The sequence below is a fragment of the Erpetoichthys calabaricus genome, chromosome 4, assembly GCF_900747795.2.
Source record: "Erpetoichthys calabaricus chromosome 4, fErpCal1.3, whole genome shotgun sequence".
Lineage (NCBI taxonomy): Eukaryota > Metazoa > Chordata > Cladistia > Polypteriformes > Polypteridae > Erpetoichthys > Erpetoichthys calabaricus.
This window is the reverse complement of record NC_041397.2, coordinates 54,557,094-54,580,399: the sequence shown is the minus strand read 5'-3', so window position 1 is coordinate 54,580,399 and position 23,306 is coordinate 54,557,094. Positions and strand designations below refer to the sequence as shown.

The 23,306-nt window shown below is 40.1% G+C and overlaps 1 protein-coding gene across 1 annotated transcript in view; it reads left to right on the top strand.

Moving 5' to 3' along the window:
• The first annotated feature begins 6,955 nt into the window (after positions 1-6,955).
• LOC114650039 (uncharacterized) overlaps positions 6,956-23,306 on the top strand; it is an 89,980-nt gene continuing 73,629 nt past the window's right edge. The window contains exons 1-2 of the mRNA XM_028799477.2: positions 6,956-7,054; positions 21,339-21,683. Of these exons, the coding sequence (XP_028655310.2) occupies positions 7,012-7,054; positions 21,339-21,683 (388 nt within the window). The 5' untranslated portion in view covers positions 6,956-7,011. The remainder of the gene's footprint in view (positions 7,055-21,338; positions 21,684-23,306) is intronic.

Genomic DNA, 23,306 nt, shown 5'->3' with positions numbered 1-23,306 from the left:
GTCACTTGTAATCCATGGCTTGTTGTTAGCATAGCAGCGTACTGTTCTTACTGGAACTACAATGTCCATACAGAAGTTGATGTAGTCAGTAGTGCAGTCAACAACTTCCTCAATGTTCTCATTATGAGATCCCTGCAGGATATCCCAGTCTGTAGTTCCAAAAAGTTCTCTCAGAGTATTCTCAGCCTCCGGGGTCCACTTCCTGAATGATCGTGTGGTTACAGCACTAAAGCTGTTTTGGTAAATGATATTATATTAAGTACAAAATCTGATCTGTGTCTTCTCACCGAAACCTGGCTTAGTAAATGTGACACTGTACCCCTAGCTGAGGCGTCACCAGATGGATACTTGTTCCTTCATAAGTCTAGAGATTCAGGTCGAGGAGGGGGCCTTGGAATAATTCATTGTAACAAAATGCAAATCACTTCTAAAAATTTAGGCAACTTTACATCCTTTGAAGCATTCATTTTAAATATTAAAACAGATTCCAACACAATTATAGTGCTAGTCTATAGACCACCAGGGCCATATTCATTGTTCATGTCTGAATTTAGCAACCTTTTATCTGACTTGGTTATAAATTATGATCACGTAGTACTGATGGGAGATTTTAATGTACACATTGATGTGGAAACTGACACTTTTAGCAAATGTTTTACTTATTTGTTAAATTCAGTAGGATTTTGTCAGAATGTCAAAGGTCCAACTCATAATCATAACCACACATTAGATTTAATTATAACTTACAAAGTTGAAATTCAAAATTTAATTATTACTCCATTAAATGAAGTTATTTCTGATCACTACTTAATTACATTTGATTTGGTCCTGCCCTTGCGAACACACTCCCAGATTAAAACAAAGACAGTGCGGCATCTAGATTGTAATTCTGCTTCAAAATTTATAGATACTTTGAGTAAGTCGAGTGTAATTGTGGAAAACCATTTAGATCAGTTAACATCAAATGTAAACACAGAAAACAATTTAGATGAGCTAACATCACATTATAATGTGACCTTGAGAGATGCTCTGGACACAGTGGCTCCCCTTAAAACAAAAGTGATCAAAGCACATAGAAACTCTCCCTGGTTTAATGAAAACACTCGAGCTCTTAAATTAGAGTGTCGAAAACTGGAACGCAGATGGAGAACAACAAAGCTACAGGTCTTTCAAATTGCATGGACAGAGAGTGTTAATAAATATAAAAAAGCCCTCTTTAAAGCTCGGTCAGAATATTATTCTACATTAATAGATAGCAATAATAAAAATCCTCGGGCACTGTTTAGAACAGTGACTAAATTAACAAATGGAAATTCAGATCAACAGTGCAAAATACCAACAGACATTAGCAGTACAGACTTTATTAACTTCTTCAATGAGAAAATTAAAAATATAAGATCCCAGATCTCTGCATCACAGTACAAACCAAATACTAGCTTAGCAGACCCTGTCTCACATTGCACTCAGCACTTTAGTAATTTTAATCCTGTAACTGAGCAGGAAGTCTTAAGTTTAATTTCTAAAATGAAGCCCACTACTTGTTCCCTAGATCCAGTGCCAACAAAACTAGTAAAAAGTGCAATGGATGTTCTTGCAGCGCCTATCCTAAACATTATCAATAGTTCATTATTGCATGGCACAGTACCAGATGCACTAAAAGTGTCAGTCATTAAGCCATTACTTAAAAAGTCAGACCTTGACCCACACATACTTAATAATTATAGGCCTATTTCAAATTTACCGTTTCTCTCTAAAATACTAGAAAAAGTAGTCGCCAGTCAGCTTCAGACACACCTTATGCATTACAATTTATTTGAGAAATTCCAGTCTGGTTTTCGCACTGGTCATAGTACAGAAACGGCACTAACACGGGTTGTAAATGACATTCTGATATCCTCTGATGAAGGAAACTCATCTGTAATTATGTTGTTGGACTTAAGTGCAGCATTTGACACCATCGACCATTCTATTTTACTGCACAGGCTAGAAAATGATGTTGGGCTTACAGGCACCGTGCTCGCTTGGTTTAGTTCTTACTTATCAAATCGATTCCAATATGTACAGAAATGTGCTGACAGTACTCCATCATTATACACAGAAGTTCAATATGGTGTCCCGCAGGGCTCAGTACTGGGACCTTTACTGTTTTCACTGTACATGCTTCCACTGGGATCTATCATTAGGAAACATAATGTTAATTTTCACTCGTATGCAGATGACACCCAGTTATACCTTTCATTTAAATCAAATGAAGTTTCTCCAATGTGGTCTTTAATTAGTTGTGTTAGTGAATTAAAGGAGTGGATGAATAAGAACTACTTGTCTTTAAATACAGATAAAACAGAGATGTTAATTGTTGGAGGGAATGATGCTGATCACAATAATATTTTGTCATCATTTAACTCAATGGGAATCCCAGTCAATTTTACTGAATCAGCCCGCAATCTAGGAGTTATCTTTGACTCTAGCATGTCATTTAAAGCGCATATTACAAAGTTGTCCAAAACATGTTTCTTCCATCTTAAAAATGTTAGGAAATTAAGGCGCTTTTTAAATAAACAGGATTCTGAGAAACTAATTCATGCATTTATCTCTAGTAGGATTGACTACTGCAATGCGGTGTTCACTGGATGTTCAAACTGTTCTTTATACAGCCTCCAGTTAATCCAAAATGCGGCTGCGAGAATTATTACAAGAACAAGAAAATATGAACACATAACTCCAGTTCTTAAATCCTTACACTGGCTCCCGGTTAAGTTCAGGGCAGATTTCAAAATCCTTCTTTTAACATATAAATCATTAAATGGTTGAGGTCCGGCTTACTTGTCTGAACTTATCATGACTTACAAACCAGAGCACACATTAAGATCTCAAGATGCCGGTCTGCTTATGATTCCAAGGATTAATAAAATAACAGTGGGGGGTCGAGCTTTTAGTTACAGGGCCCCTAAACTGTGGAATGGTCTGCCTGCTACTATAAGAGATGCCCCTTCGGTCTCAGCTTTTAAATCCCGGCTGAAGACTCACTACTTCAGTTTAGCATATCCTGACTAGAGCTGCTGATTAACTGTACAGACTGCATCTCTGTTGTTAGTCATTAGCACTTAAACATAAGTAACATGACAGTTATAATTATATACTAACCCTCACTTATTCTGTTTTTCTTCTCAGTACTCAAATGTGGCACTTGGTGCCACGGCCCACCTGCCAAGTTGTTTTGCCTGCCTAAGGAAAAGTCATCCCAGATGGAGGATCACAGGAATCGTGGGAGAGAGGGGTCCTTTCATCGGATTGGCTGGCCCAGCACTGTTTCAGCTGTGGAATGGCCAAATGGGGGAGGCAGCTTGAAGGATGAGGTCTCCAGGACTCTATACAAATACAAATCTTATTATGGGATATATCATCTACTGTTAAATTCTGCTCTGTACTTCTAAAATTTATATATTTTTTTTTATTTCTTACTATATTGAGAAATTGTTCTGTGTACTGTACTGTATTGTATTGACCCCCTTCTTTTGACACCCACTGCACGCCCAATCTACCTGGAAAGGGGTCTCTCTCTGAACTGCCTTTCCCAAGGTTTCTTCCATTTTTCCCTACTAGGTTTTTTTGGGAGTTTTTCCTTGTCTTCTTAGAGAGTCAAGGCTGGGGGGCTGTCAAGAGGCAGGGCCTGTTAAAGCCCATTGCGGCACTTCCTGTGTGATTTTGGGCTATACAAAAATAAACTGTATTGTATTGTATTGTATTACAGGTAGGACTCTAACTTTTGGTTTATAGTGAGGCTGAAGCTGAACCAGGTTATGATCTCCTTTCCCAAGCGCAGGCAGAGGGGTGGCGCTGTATGCGTCTTTAACGTTTGCATACAGTAAATCAATAGTCTTATTTCCCCGGGTGTTACAGTCCACATACTGGGAGAATGCAGGCAATGTTTTGTCCAGCGTCACATGGTTAAAGTCTCCAGCGATTAGCACAAGCGCCTCAGGGTGCTGCATTTGTAACTTAGCAACAGCGGAATGGATGATGTCACTCGCTGACTCCATGTCTGCCCGAGGAGGAATGTATACAATAACAACAATGACATGTCCAAACTCTCTGGGCAAATAGTAGGGACGTAAACTTACGGCCAACAGTTCGATATCCCTGCAGCAAGTGGAGATTTTGACGTTAACATGTCCAGAGTGACACCACCGTGTATTAACATAGAGAGCGAGTCCTCCTCCTTTGTGCTTACCACAGGTACTTGCATCTCTGTCCGCTCTAACTGTGCTAAACCCGGATAGCTCCACGTTGGCATCTGGGATGGTGTTATTTAGCCACGTTTCGCAGAAACACAACAAACTGCATTCTCTGTAGGTCCTTACATTTTTCACCAGCGCAGCCAGTTCGTCGATCTTATTTGAGATTGAGTTCACATTCCCCAGAATCACAGAAGGCACCGAAGGCTTGAAACGCCACTTTCTCGCAAGCCGCTTCTTTTTTAGCTTAGTGCCGGCTCTGCTGCCACGATACCGCCTTCTTACCTCGTCGGGTAAATAGGGAACCACACCGGCACTGGCATTTGTTCTCAGCGCCCGAAGTTGAGTACTTGAATAGGCGAGTCTCGGCGTGTTAAAATCCATGCCCACATTGTAAAAGTGTGTCCAGGGAAGGAATCCACATAAAATAAAATGGTAGAAGTGATCAATAAATAAAAATAGAAAAATAAAAGTAGAAAAGTACACATACATATACAGTCATACACGGAGCTGCTGAAAAGGCTGCCACTCACGGCGGCGCCGGATGCATGTAAAGTGTCTCTCGCAGGACATCAAATTGTCTTCTGAGAACATTACGTCTCGTCTCCCTGGTTTCCCTACCAAGATTTTTTTTTTTTTATAATAGAGAGATAGTTTATTGTGCTGTGGTGTGGCTAAGATGACTTTGTTTCTGATCACCTATCTCGACCATGAAATGTTGCTGGCAAAGTTGGATGATTTTTTTAAAGCAGGTTCAGATGTGTTTATCCCATTGCTCTTTGATGCTTCATCACTGGAGTGGATCTTTATGCTGACCTCCATAGGATTGAGTGTTCTTTTCTCTACAGTGGTGTCTACTGGGCCTGCTCTTGGATGTCTATGGCGCTGTCTCTGTTTGAATGACAGCTGTAATTAGTTATGCAGCATGTGCTCTTATTCACATTACACTTTACAAAGGCAATATAGAAGATATCAGCTCCAGAGTGTAAATCAGTGTATTCTAATTGTAAGAGCCAATCTTAGAAAGTTAAAGTTTTGAGTTAAACTTATATTAATGTTTGCTTTATTTGAATAGAATATAATTTCTTCCATAGTCATAGACAATGGTATAGTCCTTTCCCCCTATAAGTTAGTAAGAGATAGAATATTCTTGCTATAACTGAGAAACAGTGTGTTAATAATCTCTTGTTGTGTTTAGGGCAGGTCCCAGTAAACATACAGTTTTCTGACCGCTTTGAAATGGTTCGTTTTGAAATGGTTCAGAAATTATAAGTGGTTAGTTACGATTTAAGATGTAACAAGATTAACCTTAGAACTGAATTTTTCTTATTATAAATTTTTCCCTTTTTTGCTATTTTAATTTTCTTTTTTGTGTGAACTCTTTTACTTTGAAACTTAACTAAACACTTAAAAAACGAAGATATTTTGTCTGTGGAATCATTTCTGCGCGTTAGGCCTTTGTTGAATTCCATTTTTGAGTTAGAGCTGCTGAATTTTGGAAACTTTTGGAAAACGCAGCTACACTAATAATACTTGCCTTGGAGAGTCCTGTGTATGCATTAGTGTTTTCATAATTGCATCTGCACCATGTTTTTCCGCCTTTCTGACAAGGTCCAAGTTGCCACGTTTGAGTTTTGGGTTCAGCACAGTGAGCAAAGCTAGCGCCAAAATAAATTTGGCATGATCTGACACAGATAGTTTGTTATTATCCTTTCCAATGACAGGATTCATGTTCCTCAAGTGGCGATGAATAGAAGATGGGTTATTGTAAACAAATACACGAACTTCCTCTGTCTGGAGATGACACTGTTTAATGGATGTAGTGGATTCTCCATAATTGATTGGAGCCTGCTGAGTGCCCGTTGCTCTGCTACGGATGTCAAACCGTCCAGCTCTATGCCAACAACAGAGCCTGCCTTCCTCACCAGTTTGTCCAGGCATGAGGCATCCTTTTTCTTAATGCTGCCTCCCCAGCACACCACTGCGTAGAAGAGGGCACTCGCCACAACCATCTGATAGAACATCTGCAGCATCTTACTGCAGATGTTGAATGATGCCAGTCTTCTAAGGAAGTACAGGCGGCTCTGTCCTTTCTTGCACAGAGAATCAGTATTGGCAGTCCAGTCCAATTTATCGTCCAGCTGCACTCCCAGGTATTTATAGGCCTGCACCCTCTGCACACAGTCACCTCTGATGATCACGGGGTCCATGATGGGCCGACTGAGAAGATCATTCCTCCCCCAAACTATGCGACTCTTCAATTCCACCAGAGGGGGTAAACGTTGAACATTATTCAAGTTATTGTCTGTTTTTTACCTGCATTTTTTATTACTCTTTAATTTAATATTTTTTGCTGCTGGAGTATGTGAATTTCCCATTGGGATTAATAAAGTATCTATCTATCTATCTATCTATCTATCTATCTATCTATCTGTCTTTCACAAATTATGCATTGCATTTTTAGGCGATGCTAAATGACTCCAGAACAGAGACATCTCATATGCAGCTTTTCTCTTTCTTGTATCTCTCTAAATTATTTGTCAATTTAGGTTATAAATAAATGACATCTGATTTTTTTTGTTGTTGTTTTTTGGGTGATTAGACTCAAGATTGTTTCCAGGAGTTGAACACGTCGCATTACCTGCAGGATATGAAAGAAAAAAACTTAATTTTGATCCTCCATGTACTAGATGGCAGTAGTGTGCTTTGCAATGCTCATTTTCGTTATCAGGGTGTGGTAGTTTGGATGGTGGCTTGAATTGCACTGAACGTCAGTATGAAGAATATTTGCTGTTTTTTAGTAATTCCTCTCCTTTCAGGTAAGAGTAAATATACATAAGAGATCATAGACGTAACGTGTGGCTAAGACCCACAAGTTTGGGAAAAAACGTGTTTATTAATCAGAGTAGAAACCTGTTAACTGTAGTTTCCTAGCGTACACGCTGCTGAAGAAACCGAAAGCTAGACTAAGGATTTGACATTAACAGCTTATCAGAAATACGTCGATGTCTAGTAGTGTGAGATTTTTTTCAGATATAACTTGAATCCCACCCTCGATTTTTTATACACCGAGATATCTGATGACATCGCGGAATAAAAATTAATTGCTGTAAGCCGATCAAGAGCGTACTGAAATGGTTAACGTTGTGTCGTTTTCATGATGGCCTCTTGGGTTGCTGCTTCTAACCACTATGCGGCGAAGGTATGGGTCGATGGATGTGTTTATTTGGAAGAGGTTATATAACTCGGATTTCTTTAGTTTCTGACTGATATTACAGAAGAAATAAGTGCTGGAGGTTTTGTTCATCCACACTTTGTAAGGCAAAGGTTTATGAAAACCGTTCGTTTTAAAGCACTAGACTCGTAATGTGAAGTTAGTGCAGGCTTCGTAGTGAGTAACGTTTACAGTCGCTTCTAACACATTTTAGTGGTCTGGTTGGTCTCCCAAAAATACTGTTAAAAGTTGTAAATGGAGTGAATTCTTTACTAGTAACTTGATGCGCACTGTAACGAACTACTCAAGGATAATTTGTGTTTAAATGCAAAGAAGACAGTGCCTACTATGGACTCCAAAAGGCGAGATCCAGTCCGGAAGCATGAATCCAGTTTCACTTTCTAATCCGTACATTAGACTAACATGTGGCGCTAGAGGTAATCGAACAGGAACGGTAAATTGCTAAGGCCTGATAGGAAAGTACTAAGATTTTCCTAAGTATTTGACCTCTTTATTCATTAAGGCCTATTAAATTACATTTGGTTGACTCGGTCATCTCTCATTGTTCATTTGTACTCGAATTCGCCCCTCTTTAACGTTTTCGGTTTTAAGCGTGCGCTTTGCCTGCCTTGGGAATCTTGAGGCTCATAAGCCTTTTCGTATTGACCGTTCGCAGATATGCAACAGTACAAGAAAAAGATGACTAGAATTACATCGCAAAGCGGCTGATTTTATTTAAGATGCTCCGAATTCCGCATCCTATATGGAGTCTACTGTAGATGTGGTACTTGATAGCCGTAGGTTTACGTCCGTTGTATCGATGATTCCCACATCAAAAAGCAGTAGTCGCCAGTGCCCACCGTTTTTAAGTTTTGTAGGGTAGAAATGATAGTTTATGTTTTAAGATGTATTTTATGTTGCGCGCAGTTTAACTGAAATAAAATATATAAGAAATATTTAACTTGTATATAGAAATATGCAACAAAAATATATAATTACACTTTTAATTATTAATACTGTCTTATTTTGTTCTTTACATTTTACATTAGCTTTTTGTTTGAGTTTAATTTTGTGTGAATATTCTTACACAAGTGTTAATCAGTCTATAGTTTGTGGCACCAGATCCTAGAAAGTGGATTTAAGCTGACTCTTGAGATGTCATACCTGTTGTCTAGGGACATGGATCCAGTTCCCTGGCTGTAAAATTTGTACATTTCTGGGAACATTGTTAAAAGGAGCCATTTAAGAAAATGAATGTGTTCAGTGACAAACTGGATTAGTTTCTGATCTTCACTTATAACATTGCAGCATATATTACCTTTAATGTGATGTGATGTTACTCTTCTGCAGAGTGGTTTGTCACAGTGAAGTGACCTGTTATGCACAAAAACCACAACTTTATGTTGTATTGAAATGTTTCTTGTTGTGTGTAATTACCAGGTTCAGGTACATACTGTTTTGTTAAATTTAACTTTGTTGTGATTTCCCCCTGTTGTGCATACTGGTTTAAAATTGTTCCAATAGAAACTACTAATGATTATAAAAAGAATGACTTCTTTTTTCGGCTGCTCCTGTTAGGGGTTGCCACAGCGGATCATCTTCTTCCATATCTTTCTGTTCTCTGCATCTTGTTCTGTTACATCCATCACCTGCATGTCCTCTCTCACCCCATCCATAAACCTTCTCTTAGGCCTTCCTCTTTTCCTCTTCCCTGGCAGCTCTATCCTTAGCATCCTTCTCCCAATATATCCAGCATCTCTCCTCTGCACATGTCCAAACCAACGCAATCTCGCCTCTTTGTCTCCCAACCGTCCAACTTGAACTGACCCTCTAATGTACTCGTTCCTAATCCTATCCATCCTTGTCACACCCAGTGCAAGTCTTAGCATCTTTAACTCTGCTACCTCCAGCTCTGTCTCCTGCTTTCTGGTCATTGCCACCATCTCCAACCCATATAACATAGCTGGTCTCACTACTGTCCTGTAGACCTTCCCTTTCACTCTATGTTGTAGCCTGCAGAGACTTATAGAATCAACATATTGGTGTGATTGTATGAATCAAATTAAATCAAGCATTTATGAAGATTTCAGAATACAGTAATCCCTCCTCCATCGCGGGGGTTGCGTTCCAGAGCCACCCGCGAAATAAGAAAATCCGCGAAGTAGAAACCATATGTTTATATGGTTATTTTTATATTGTCATGCTTGGGTCACAGATTTGCGCAGAAACACAGGAGGTTGTAGAGAGACAGGAACGTTATTCAAACACTGCAAACAAACATTTGTCTCTTTTTCAAAAGTTTAAACTGTGCTCCATGACAAGACAGAGATCACAGTTCCATCTCACAATTAAAAGAATGCAAACATATCTTTCTCTTCAAAGGAGTGCGTGTCAGGAGCAGATCATGTCACAGAGATAGAGAGAGACAAAAGCAAACAAATCAATAGGGCTGTTTGCCTTTTAAGTATGCGAAGCACCCGTGGCACAAAGCTGTTGAAGGCGGCAGCTCACACCCCTTCCGTCAGGAGCAGACAAAGAGAGAGAGAGAGACAGAGTTTGTTTTTCAAGCAAAAATCAATACGTGCCCTTCGAGCTTTTAAGTATGCGAAGCACCGTGCAGCATGTCCTTCAGGAAGCAGCTGTACACAGAAGGTAGCAACGTCCCTATCGTCTAGGTGTGCGAACAGCCCCCCTGCTCACACCCCCCTACGTCAGCGCAAGAGAGAGAGAGAGAGAGAGAAAGTAAGTTGGGTAGCTTCTCAGCCATCTGCCAATAGCGTCCCTTGTATGAAATCAACTGGGCAAACCAACTGAGGAAGCATGTACCAGAAATTAAAAGACCCATTGTCCGCAGAAACCCGCGAAGCAGCGAAAAATCCGCGATATATATTTAAATATGCTTACATATAAAATCCGCGATGGAGTGAAGCCGCGAAAGGCGAAGCACAATATAGCGAGGGATCACTGTACTGAGATATGTATTGTACATCATGAAATAGCCTAAAATATTGCAAAATAATTTATAGGCTGTATCACTTGGCCCTATCTGTAATTTGTGCTCCAGCACTACAGTGTTAACAGTGCCGCACAGCACTTTTGAACTGGACTTACTCAAACCGTTTGTGGTGTGTGTGTTTATTTATTTATTTATTTTTTTGTTTGTTTGTTTTTTCCCATTGGCTATCTATCTTTTCACTCCTTGAGGTTAGAAGACAGTGTGTGACTGCCTATGTCTCTTTTGTACAAATGGAGGCACTTTGACTCTATTTGTTTTTCATAAATGAATGTCCTAAATGTTGGTTTATAATAATAATAATAATACATTTTATTTATATTTCCCATGCTCAAGGCACTTACAGAATATAAGAAAGAACGGCAGGGTATAATGCTCTTTAAATATTTCTGCCACATTATTTATTGCCTAGCAAATGTTTTTTTTGCTTAGCCAATATTCTTTTCAATAAGTAAGAAAAAAACTCTATAAAAATTAGTTTACGTATTTATTAGGAAACTATTACATTAATAAACAATACAGAGCACAATTTTAAAGCAAAGCACAAGAAGCCTAGACAGTAGATGAACTTTATGGAACATGGCTTGTTTCTTTGCATTGAGGGATGTTCATCCAGCAGGTGGCACACACTCCCTGGGAATATGTTTGTTAGAGATTGCAGCTTCTCCTCTATCTATAAAATATTCTATCCTTCCCTAGTGGTATGGTAGTGATTTGAATGTAAAGAAAGAAAAAAATAACACTCAAAGTATACACTTAGCTTCTTTTAATATCAGCTGCACACTCATAAAAATATAATACTCAAAGTAGAGCTACATGTGAAAACTGTGCAGTTGTGGGGTCCCTGCAGTCTGCTCAGTCCTGTTTAGAAAGAGAGTGCAAGAGGCGTGTTTCCTAGTTATGGCAGGAGTGATGTCTTCCTTCCGTCTGTAGGTGAGTTGAAACGTTCAGTGCGTTTGCCAGAGCTTTATACTTTTTCTCATGTTCCAAAATAAGTGTACAATTGCTAAACATAGGATTCATTCAGAGGGAAACTCTATAAATAGCAGTTAGTAGTCCCTGGCCATTTATTGATCATACCAAAACAGGGAACACATCAGCACTTTTTAATAGCCTGTCTGAGTTGTCTTCAACTTGTTTTTTCCCCTTCTCCCTGTCAGCTGGTTTGCATAAAATACTTATTTTCAGCCATGTCAATTAATGGCCTTAGTTTTGAGTAAACTCGTATACTTTGAGATAAACCTCACAGATCACAGTGGCACGCTTCAAAAGTTTGGCAACAGGATGGTAGTTGAGTACTGTTGAAGTCGGTTAAAGGATCGCATACCACCTCCACTTTAGAACAGTTTATCCACCCAAAGCTAAGTGCGTTTTGGGCCAAGCCAGTACTTGGATAGTAGACCATATAGCAAAAGTTTGGGTTGCTGCTGGAAGATTTGTTGGTACTCTTACCATGTGGCATCTGTGGATCCCAACGCCCCAGAGCAGTGACGAGAGGCATTGTGCTGTAAAAATTATGGTATACTCTAATGAGATATAAAATCCACATCCTGAATTTCTGTAGTTATCAAAGATCCCTGGGCATCTTTTAAAAAGAGTAGCATTTACTGGCTAAATTGCCCACCACGTGCTACACGTTGGTGGTGGTTGGAGAGGTTCCCTGGTCTATGTAAAGTGTTTTGAGTAAGTCAGAAAAGTGCTATGCAAATGTAATTAATTACTAGACATAGTTATTAAACTAATTTTCTCCTCCTTTTCCTCTTTTTCAGTGTCAGCAAAAATGTAACAACATGTGCCTTTGATATTTTTCTAGTTTTGCCTCATTTTTTTCAGCAGTGTAATAATAAATAATAAATTTTATTTATATAGTGCCTTTCCTATGCTCAAATGTGTCTCAAGTGAGTATAGAACTGGACTGTGTGTGATAATGCTTGTTAACCATTGTAGCTAAACAATTGCTCACACAGAAAAGGCTCTTTAAAATGGTAATTGTAAAGCCTTTACAATAATAAAAAGGAAAATCACAAACATTTTATTTCCTATTGTCATTAATGAGAAAGAAGACCAGTTTTTGCTGGCTTTGCTTGATTTATTATAGTTGTAGCTTGTTGCTCGATTTCAAAAATGGAACAATTACTTTCTATGACTATAAATCAAAAGCAGAGCAGTGAGTAAAGAAAATAACGTTCTTAAAATGTCAGTCTTGCTAAAATACCACACAGCACATCTTCATTTCCTATGACAATACACAAAAAAATCTCAGCCTGCTTGTGGAATTGATATGGGGGAAAAAAAAAAGGTTTGATGATTTGAGAACATATCGAGAAATATCAAATATAGCATTTTGAGTGTAATAATCTCAAAATCAGTTTAAGTCCATTTTGCCCCACCCTAGTGTCCATTACTAGCAAATTTAACTTTGGCTTGAAATCCAAAATTTCTTTCTATCCTTGCACCAGTACCTTTAGTATAGACACAGTCACGCCTTTCCAGACCTTGAAAAAAATCATCTACTTTTAGAAAAAAATCTGATATGCCAACAATTGAGGCAAGTCTGTAATATCTATTGACTTCTGCAAATGTAGGACTTGAATTCTGTCTACAAGGTACTGAAACTGGTCATTGCTAATTACTGAAATCGTTCTCGAAACTATCATTTGAGTGTGCAATTTTACATAGTTTACTTGCATACTTTACTTCCATGAATAGTTTCTGTAATCCATCCATCCATTATCCAACCCGCTATATCCTAACTACAGGGTCATGGGGGTCTGCTGGAGCCAATCCCAGCCAACACAGGGCGCAAGGCAGGAAACAAACCCTGGGTAGGGTGCCAGCCCACCGCAGTAGTTTCTGTAATTTGACCTGCAATTGTGAAAACAAGCTTTTCTCCAATCATGTATGGTTGTTTTGCTTTTGCAGTTAAATCTGATGCTTCCTAAGATGCAATTAAGTTCTTTTCCTGAGAGGTTAAATATTTTTCAAAAAACCATTCCTTATCTTAAAGATTTCAAGAGTCTTTCAAAAAACCTGAATGGTATACTCGAATAGGCAGGATTTCTAATATCAGATAGATAGATAGATAGATAGATAGATACTTTATTAATCCCGATGGGAAATTCACATTCTTCAGCAGCAGCATACTGATAGAATAAATAATATTAAATTAAAGAATGATAATAATACAGGTGAAAAAAACAGACAATAACTATGTATAATGTTAACTATTAACGTTTACCCCCCCTGGTGGAATTAAAGAGTCGCATAGTTTGGGGGAGGAACGATCTCCTCAATCTGTCTGTGGAGCAGGACAGTGACAGCAGTCTGTCGCTGAAGCTGCTCTTCTGTCTGGAGATGACATTATTTAGTGGATGCAGTGGATTCTCCATAATTGATAGGAGCCTGCTGAGCGCCCTTCGCTCTGCCACAGATGTTAAACTGTCCAGCTCCATGCCAACAATAGAGCCTGCCTTCCTCACCAGTTTGTCCAGGCGTGAGGTGTCTTTCCTCTTAATGCTGCCTCCCCAGCACACCACTGCGTAGAAGAGGGCGCTCGCCACAACTGTTTGATAGAACATCTGCAGCATTTTATTGCAGATGTTGAAGGAAGCCAGCCTTCTAAGGAAGTATAACCGGCTTTGTCCTTTCTTGCACAGCGCATCAGTATTGGCAGTCCAGTCTAATTTATCATCCAGCTGCACTCCCAGATATTTATAGGTCTGCACCATCTGCACACAGTCACCTTTGATGATCACTGGGTCTATGAGGGGTCTGGGCCTCCTAAAATCCACCACCAGCTCCTTGGTTTTGCTGGTGTTCAGGTGTAGGTGGTTTGAGTCGGACCATTTAACAAAGTCATTGATTAGGTCCCTATACTCCTCCTCCAGCCCATTCCTGATACAGCCCACGATAGCAGTGTCATCAGCGAACTTTTGCACATGGCAGGACTCCGAGTTGTATTGGAAGTCCAATGTATATAGGCTGAACAGGACCGGAGAAAGTACAGTCCCTTGTGGCGCTCCTGTGTTGCTGACCACAATGTCAGACGTGCAGTTCCCAAGACGCACATACTGAGGTCTGTCTTTAAGATAGTCCACGATCCATGCCACTAGGTATGAATCTAATCCCATCTCTGTCAGCTTGTCCCTAAGGAGCAGAGGTTGGATTGTGTTGAAGGCGCTAGAGAAGTCATTCAGCTCACTAGGACGTGATACCTTTGGGACTGGGGTGATACAAGATGTTTTCCAAAGCCTCTGGACTCTCCCCTGTTCCAGGCTCAGGTTGAAGATGCGCTGTAGAGGACCCCCCAGCTCCGATGCACAGACCTTCAGCAGTCGTGGCAATACTCCATCTGGACCCGCTGCTTTGCTGGCACGAAGTCTCCTCCGCTCTCTGCTCACTTGCGCTGTTGTTATTATGGGTGGGGATGTTTTTCCTATGCTGGTATCAGCAGAAGGATGTGTGGAGGGTGCAGTACTCCGAGGTGAGAGTGAGAGTGGGTTAGGGTGGTCAAACCTGTTAAAGAAGATGTTCATTTGGTTTGCTCTCTTCACGTCTCTCTCAATGGTGGTACCCCGCTTCGAGCTGCAGCCAGTGATGATCTTCATCCCATCCCACACTTCCTTCATGCTGTTATTCTGCAACTTCTGCTCCAGCTTTCTCCTGTACTGCTCCTTCGCCGCCCTGAGTTGGACTCGGAGTTCCTTCTGCACGCGCTTGAGCTCATGCTGATCACCGTCTTTAAAAGCCCTTTTCTTCTGATTCAAAAGGCCCTTGATGTCACTTGTAATCCATGGCTTGTTGTTAGCATAGCAGCGTACTGTTCTTACTGGAACTACAATGTCCATACAGAAGTTGATGTAGTCAGTAGTGCAGTCAACAACTTCCTCAATGTTCTCATTATGAGATCCCTGCAGGATATCCCAGTCTGTAGTTCCAAAAAGTTCTCTCAGAGTATTCTCAGCCACCGGGGTCCACTTCCTGAATGATCGTGTGGTTACAGGTAGGACTCTAACTTTTGGTTTATAGTGAGGCTGAAGCTGAACCAGGTTATGATCTCCTTTCCCAAGCGCAGGCAGCGGGGTGGCGCTGTATGCGTCTTTAACGTTTGCATACAGTAAATCAATAGTCTTATTTCCCCGGGTGTTACAGTCCACATACTGGGAGAATGCAGGCAATGTTTTGTCCAGCGTCACATGGTTAAAGTCTCCAGCGATTAGCACAAGCGCCTCAGGGTGCTGCGTTTGTAACTTAGCAACAGCGGAATGGATGATGTCACTCGCTGACTCCACGTCTGCCCGAGGAGGAATGTATACAATAACAACAATGACGTGTCCAAACTCTCTGGGCAAATAGTAGGGACGTAAACTTACGGCCAACAGTTCGATATCCCTGCAGCAAGTGGAGATTTTGACGTTAACATGTCCAGAGTGACACCACCGTGTATTAACATAGAGAGCGAGTCCTCCTCCTTTGTGCTTACCACAGGTACTTGCATCTCTGTCCGCTCTAACTGTGCTAAACCCGGATAGCTCCACGTTGGCATCTGGGATGGTGTTATTTAGCCACGTTTCGCAGAAACACAACAAACTGCATTCTCTGTAGGTCCTTACATTTTTCACCAGCGCAGCCAGTTCGTCGATCTTATTTGAGATTGAGTTTACATTCCCCAGAATCACAGAAGGCACCGAAGGCTTGAAACGCCACTTTCTCGCAAGCCGCTTCTTTTTTAGCTTAGTGCCGGCTCTGCTGCCACGATACCGCCTTCTTACCTCGTCGGGTAAATATGGAACCACACCGGCACTGGCATTTGTTCTCAGCGCCCGAAGTTGAGTACTTGAATAGGCGAGTCTCGGCGTGTTAAAATCCATGCCCACGTTGTAAAAATAAGTGTGTCCAGGGAAGGAATCCACATAAAATAAAGTGGTAGGAGTGATCAATAAATAAAAATAGAAAAATAAAAGTAGAAAAGTACACATACATATACAGTCATACACGGAGCTGCTGAAAAGGCTGCCACTCACGGCAATTTTGCTGGCTTCATACTTCTCCAAAGATTTGCTAAAAATTGGCAGACTGATTGGTGCCCATCATGATAACAGATTAAAAGTAAATTCATATTGCGCTTGTTTTCTTGTTTATTTTGTTTTCTACTTCTTTGTAAACTCCTATCCATTGCATTAGCAACCTTTGCTGTTGTGTCTTTTGTTAATAAATTTAGCCATTTGTCCATAATTTAAAATTAAATTTATTTTAAAATATACATAAAGATATACTTGTGCATTGTACAGCAGCCAGTAGATATGAGAAATCCATGGTAAACTTTGTATATATGCCCATCAAATATCCAAGATACATTTACAAGTAAACATTCTGGTTGTTGTGTAGTCTTACCTAATACCATATTACCCTAAGTTCTTGTCTATAAGCCGCGGCTTATCTAAGGAAAAAAGTTGTGAAAATGAAAAAATAGAATATCGGCTTATACATAAGTCCGGCTTATACAGTAATCCCTCCTCCATCGCGGGGGTTGCGTTCCAGAGCCACCCGCGAAATAAGAAAATTCGCGAAGTAGAAACCATATGTTTATATGGTTATTTTTATATTGTCATGCTTGGGTCACAGATTTGCGCAGAAACACAGGAGGTTGTAGAGAGACAGGAACGTTATTCAAACACTGCAAACAAACATTTGTCTCTTTTTCAAAAGTTTAAACTGTGCTCCATGACAAGACAGAGATGACAGTTCTGTCTCACAATTAAAAGAGTGCAAACATATCTTCCTCTTCAAAGGTGTGTGTGTCAGGAGCACAGAATGTCACATAGATAGAGAAAACAATCTCTAGCAAACAAATCAATGGTGCTTTTAGGTATGCGAAGCACCGCGGCACAAAGCTGTTGAAGGCGGCAGCTCACACCCCCTCCGTCAGGAGCAGGAAGAGAGAGAGAGAGAGACAGAGTTTGTTTTTCAGTCAAAAATCAATACGTGCCCTTCGAGCTTTTAAGTATGCGAAGCACTGTGCAGCATGTCTTTTCAGGAATCAGCTTTACAAAAGATAGCAACGTGAAGATAATCTTTCAGCATTTTTAGACGAGCATCCGTATCGTCTAGGTGTGCGAACAGCCCCCCTGCTCAATCCCCATACGTCAGGATCACAGATAGTCAGCGCAAGAGTGAGAGAAAAGTAAGCAATCTAGCTTCTCAGCCATCTGCCAATAGCGTCCCTTGTATGAAATCAACTGGGCAAACCAACTGAGGAAGCATGTACCAGAAATTAAAAGACCCATTGTCCGCAGAAATCCGCGAAGCAGCAAAAAATCTGCGATATATCTTTAAATATGCTTACATATAAAATCACAATTTAAATGACCGCTACGCGCGCGCGCGTGTTGACTCGGCGACGCCCAGAGCAGAAAGAACGCGCTCCGGCCGCTCCAACCGCGCCATACGGGGAGTGAGAGAGACGCCAATATCTCACACTCTCTCCCCCCTTAAAGAAATTAAATGGGTGCGAGTGAGACCACTGACCTCCCTCCCTTCTATTAGTTATAGGTTATAGTACGTTCGGCTTATCCATGAGTCCGGCTTATCTATGATACGATTTTATTTTAAAAATTCGTATGATTTTTGGTCTCCGGCTTATACATGAGTCCGGCTTATAGACAAGAACCTAGGGTACTAAATGGCAGCCCAAGCACAAAACTCTGTCAGCATCTATGTTGTTGTCTTCTCAAAAGCATGTGGTTAGTAACTCTATTAGTCTTATAAGTATTCTTATTTGTTTCAGATTTTTAAGTGATAAGGTACATCAAGTTTTAGAAGTGCTGTTCACAAAGAAATCTTTTTTGCTTTTTTGCTAATGCCAACCCTGTCCATAGAAAGAACGTTCAGCACAGCTCAAGAGCAGGAGAGTAATTGTTTTTAGTAAGACTAGGGGGCTTCGCTCGCCAACCCCCCTGCTTGCACTACATGCTAGCCTCTTTGCGGTTCTGCGACTTGCGTATGGGAATGCGGATGTACAATTTACTAACTATTTTACATTACAGCGAGTAATTAACCATATTAAAAAATATTAAAACTTAATAATTTGAATGTAAATTACGTTTCATGTTGCGTTAGTTATTAATTGCGTACTGCGATTTTGTTCTGTTTGGATTTGAAATTAACACACAAGAACTTTTTGAACTTTCACTTTTACCGAAAAACTTAAGTAAAAACAATTTTTTGAATTAAATTTTCATCAATATCGCATTAAATTGTGATTCTGTGTTTGGACTTTTGTCATGACGACACCACGTATAACTGCACATGATTGAATTTAGTTTCTTTCTCTCTTTTAAATAAAATGACTTTTTCGAATGTTTCGCTCTGAGATTTGTAAATTGTCTTTGCAAAAGCTATTCTAACGGGAAACTGTTAACATTTTAATATGAACTAGCCGACCCTCTACGACACATAATTATTTAGTGATGGGTGAACACTCCCTGAAAGACACAGTTGTCCAAATGGGGTGGGTTTGAGAATACGATTGTGAGTGAATGAAAAGATGGAACTCTGGAGAGAGCAACATACAATTGAAAACTGGTTTTGACAGATACAGGCATATCTTTTTGAAAGTTTGGCCCTGTTAATTGTCATTGCAAAGGCTAATCTAACAGGAAATTGTCTGCGTGTAAAAGTAAAAGGCAAATTTGAATCTGATGGGGTCAGGGAAATCTGGGGAATAAGGACAGTTTGTGAGGTAGCAGCTGCGATAGTTTTACACTTCAGTACATTGCGGTGAATACTGATAACCGTCTAGTGCCATTACAGAGACTTCTTGCTGGCATGAGGTTTCTGAGAAGCATGACGACTGAACCAATTTTAATTTTGAGTTTATGAGGAGGCATGTCAGTGGGAGTAAGACTGCTAAGAAATTCTTCGGGGAATGAAGGACGTTCTCGGAAGTGAATGGTGATAGTAGCTGGAAGTATTTGGGACATCGCCACAATTTCTGCCTCGCCACCATAAACTCTGGAAGTATTCATGCAGTCAGCGTATTGTTGAGCAGACTGTATGACTATGCTTCCGTGACTAAGAACAATGGATAGCACGTCGACAAAGTTATCGCAATGTTGGCAAACAAAGGTTACAGCCATGTTGCGAAGTTCGAGAGCAACAGTTTCGTTGATGACATTTTTCCAGAAATATCCGACTGATAGAAACAGTTACCTGATGCAGGAATTTGTATAACCTTGAAAGAAGAGCTGTTTCCATGAAATACATGAGAAGCGGTGGCCATGTTAGGAAAATGAACAGTCAACGTGGCTCAGAGGTGCATGTGGACTGTAGCACAAAGCAAAGCGACTCAGGATGCATTTGGTGAGGAGTTGGGGGCAGGCATACGATCAGGCAGTGTGCATGCCTCGAGAGCAATGGTGGATGCGGGAGGAGGGTTACAGTTGGCGGGCGGGGCTCTGTCATGCGTATCCCATGACGCGGGAGGAGGGTTAGAATTGGTGGGTGGGGCTCTGTCGTGCGTATCCCATATGCACTGCCTGCTCATGCCTCGAGAGAGTGGGTGGACGCAGGAGGAGGGTTAGAGTTGGCGGGTGGATGTGTTTGGTGAGGAGCAGTGGGCAGGCACATGAGCAGGCAGTGCGCATGCCTCGAGAGCGAGGGTGGACGCAGGAGGAGAGTTAGTTGGCGGGTGGGGCTCTGTCGTGCGTATCCCATGACACGGGAGGAAGGTTAGAGTTGGCTGGCAGGGCTCTGTCGTGCGTGCGTACCCCATGGTCGGGCGACTTGGTTTTTTATATATATAGATGGCATATCAAGATCTCCTTTGTTGTCTAATGTTATCCCCTGAAGATGTACTACATTACCTTTCTTGGATACATCCTTCTTTCTACAGTAATTCGTGCAATGATAATGGTTGTAGATATTCTTCAGGATATTGTAAGTAGATGTTTTCATCTTCCGCACGATCACAACCAACTGTTTCAGCATAGTCTATTGATACGCATTTAACCAATTTGCAGTGTAACCGATCATCATTTTTGGTGTTAATTCGATTGATTTCATTGTTTCTCGGTGCTAGGATTGCCCGTGTACTCATTTTTTCTGTTGATTACCCTTCATGATGAAATTCTTCAATAAGATTTGGACATAATACGTCTTCTTTAATTGGGAACTTAAAGTGAGGAAAACGTTAAAATTTATAAGAGCTGAGAGAGCAAGAACGGTGTCTGTCAAAAGCATTCACACGAATGAGAGATGAGATTACTGTGTGCGTGGTTTTCTATGGTTGAGAGGAGGGCGTGACTTGAAAACATCTCATGGCCAAAGTCTCGTCTAACAGGACTTGAAAAAATCTTCCAAAAAGTCTTGTCCCATCGCAGGATTTTTTATAATAACAGAGAAATTTGAAATTAGAGCTTATGCTGTACATAGACTTCAGTGTGATAATTAAAAGATGATACATTTTAAATTATGGTGCTAACCTTCCTTCATTTGTTTTTTTTGTCAGGAGATACAGCCACTCTCTATAAATTTAATATGGCTATGGTCACATGCCTTGTCATCATCAGAATAGCTTTAATCATCATTTTGTTGGTTTGCTCCTGGTTGGCCACTTGCCTCCAAGTGTTTTTCTCCTTCCACACTCTGTTGTCTTGGGTATTGTTTTGTTCATCTTCCACTATCTCTATGCTGTCCACCTTCTTCACGGTGCACTTTTTCACCCATTAAATGTCTGCCTTTCTTTCCACAGAGCTGAACCACTTGTCTTTCTCTTCTCAGAACAATACCAGTTTGCACTGTGCTTTTTCAGCTTGTTTCTTGTTTGTTTATTTTTTTATGTATAATTCTGCAATTTTTTTTTTTTTTTTTTTTTAAGAATTGGTGTCTGGACAATTGAAGATTGCAACAGTACCATCCTTAGAAGCCTATTCTGATGGAGACATCAAGCTGCCTTGTAATGCCAGTCTTAACAGGAATGACATTAAGCTGATATGGGTAACATGGAGTCAGGCTACGAAGAAGGTTTATGAATATGATGGATACAATACAAAACGTATTGTAGAATTACAAGGATATAATGTTAATCTTACTCAAATACATAAAGGGGATATAGCCTTGACAATATCAAATAATACTTTAACATCTGGAGTATATACATTTACATGTGAAGTAACAGAAGGCTCATCTGAAGGCAGAGGAGAAACTGCACTAACAGTAAGAGGTAAGTTAATTTTAACACTAAAATTACTAGAGCCTATGAAAAAACTTGTAGATCCGTCCCACCTTAAATCGCTTCGCACTTCTCCATCAGCGTCTTTTGTCCTGTAAATGTGTCGATAAGCAGCAAGCAGCCTGATATCATATACCCCACCTCCGCACAGTTTTCTCAGCTCAAGTCTGTTTACCTGCGTGTCAGTAGCTTAGAGTTGTATAGAGGAGAAGTCAAGCAAAATGACACCTTTTATAAATGCTATATCATTATTTGGAACACATGCATTTCAGGTGTGTTCCGTGTCTATAACAATCTATGTACAGTAAACACATCGTTAAAACAGAAACGTTTTTCATGTTTTTGTAATAATTGACAAAATGTAGACATGAAGTGTTTAATGTGTGAAGCCTAAAGTCCAAATATCAAATAAACACTTTCACAGAAGGTTCAAATATAACAGAACAAGTGCGCTTCTATTCAAGAATATAACTGCAGAAAAAGAACCCGCATTAGGGTGCGACATTGACACGCATTTGCTACGACCGCTTTGGTGGCGCAACGGTATCAGCTGTTGACTGGTAATGAAAACTTCATGTGTTCGACCGCGGACGAGTCAGTTTTGATAAGTGAGCTGCTCTTATTCTTACTATTTTAGAATAAAAACATACATTTGATTTCAGTCTGTAACAGCCTGTGTAAATTTATGATACTTGTAAAGGTTAGCTTTGTTTTTTTTTAGCCTGTGTAAATTTATGATACTTGTAAAGGTTAGCTTTGTTTTTTTTTTTTTATTTTATTCAGTTTTATTCTTATGTGTTTTCACATAAGGACGCGCAATAACAGAGGTGAACTCAGATGGTGACAATGGTTCCACATCGGAGCAAGAATGCATGTTGCACTTTTGCCATTGCTGTACTTTGTATATGTACACGGGAAGCTCTACAGTCTAGTTAAATAAATAAAGGTAAATAAGTAAATAACATTCGATCTGGCTCTTAGATACAAAGTACAGCGACGGCAGCTTCCACCTTCAGCTATAGACTCTCCACTCTGGTGTTTAGATCTGGACGGTGCATGTGCCCAAAACATTAACATTTATATGTTACTTACATCTTGCCTGAAGAAGGGGCCTGAGTTGCCTCGAAAGCCTGCATATTGTAATCTTTTTAGTTAGCCAATAAAAGGTGTCATTTTGCTTAACTTTTCACTATGTTACTTACATAAAAGCCAGATCGAATGTTATTTACCTTAATTAATTTACTTACTTCCTACAGCGTAAAGTCATTAGTAGACTGCAGAGCTTCCCATATACATATACTGTACAAAGTACAGCAATGGCAAAAGTGCGACGTGCATTCTTGCTCCGATGCAGAACCGTTATCATCATCTGAGTTCACTTCTGTTATTGCATGTCTTTATGTGAAAACAGCAGTGTCAAATGGGGGGGTGGGATCGTGAACGCGACTGAGAGAATAAAACTGAATAAAAAAAAAAAATAAAAATAAAGCTAACCTTTACAAGTATCACACATTTACACCGGCTGTTACAGACTGAAATCAAATGTATGTTTTTATTCTAAAATAGTAAGAATAAGAGTGGCTCACTTCTCAAAACAGACTCGTATGGGGTCAA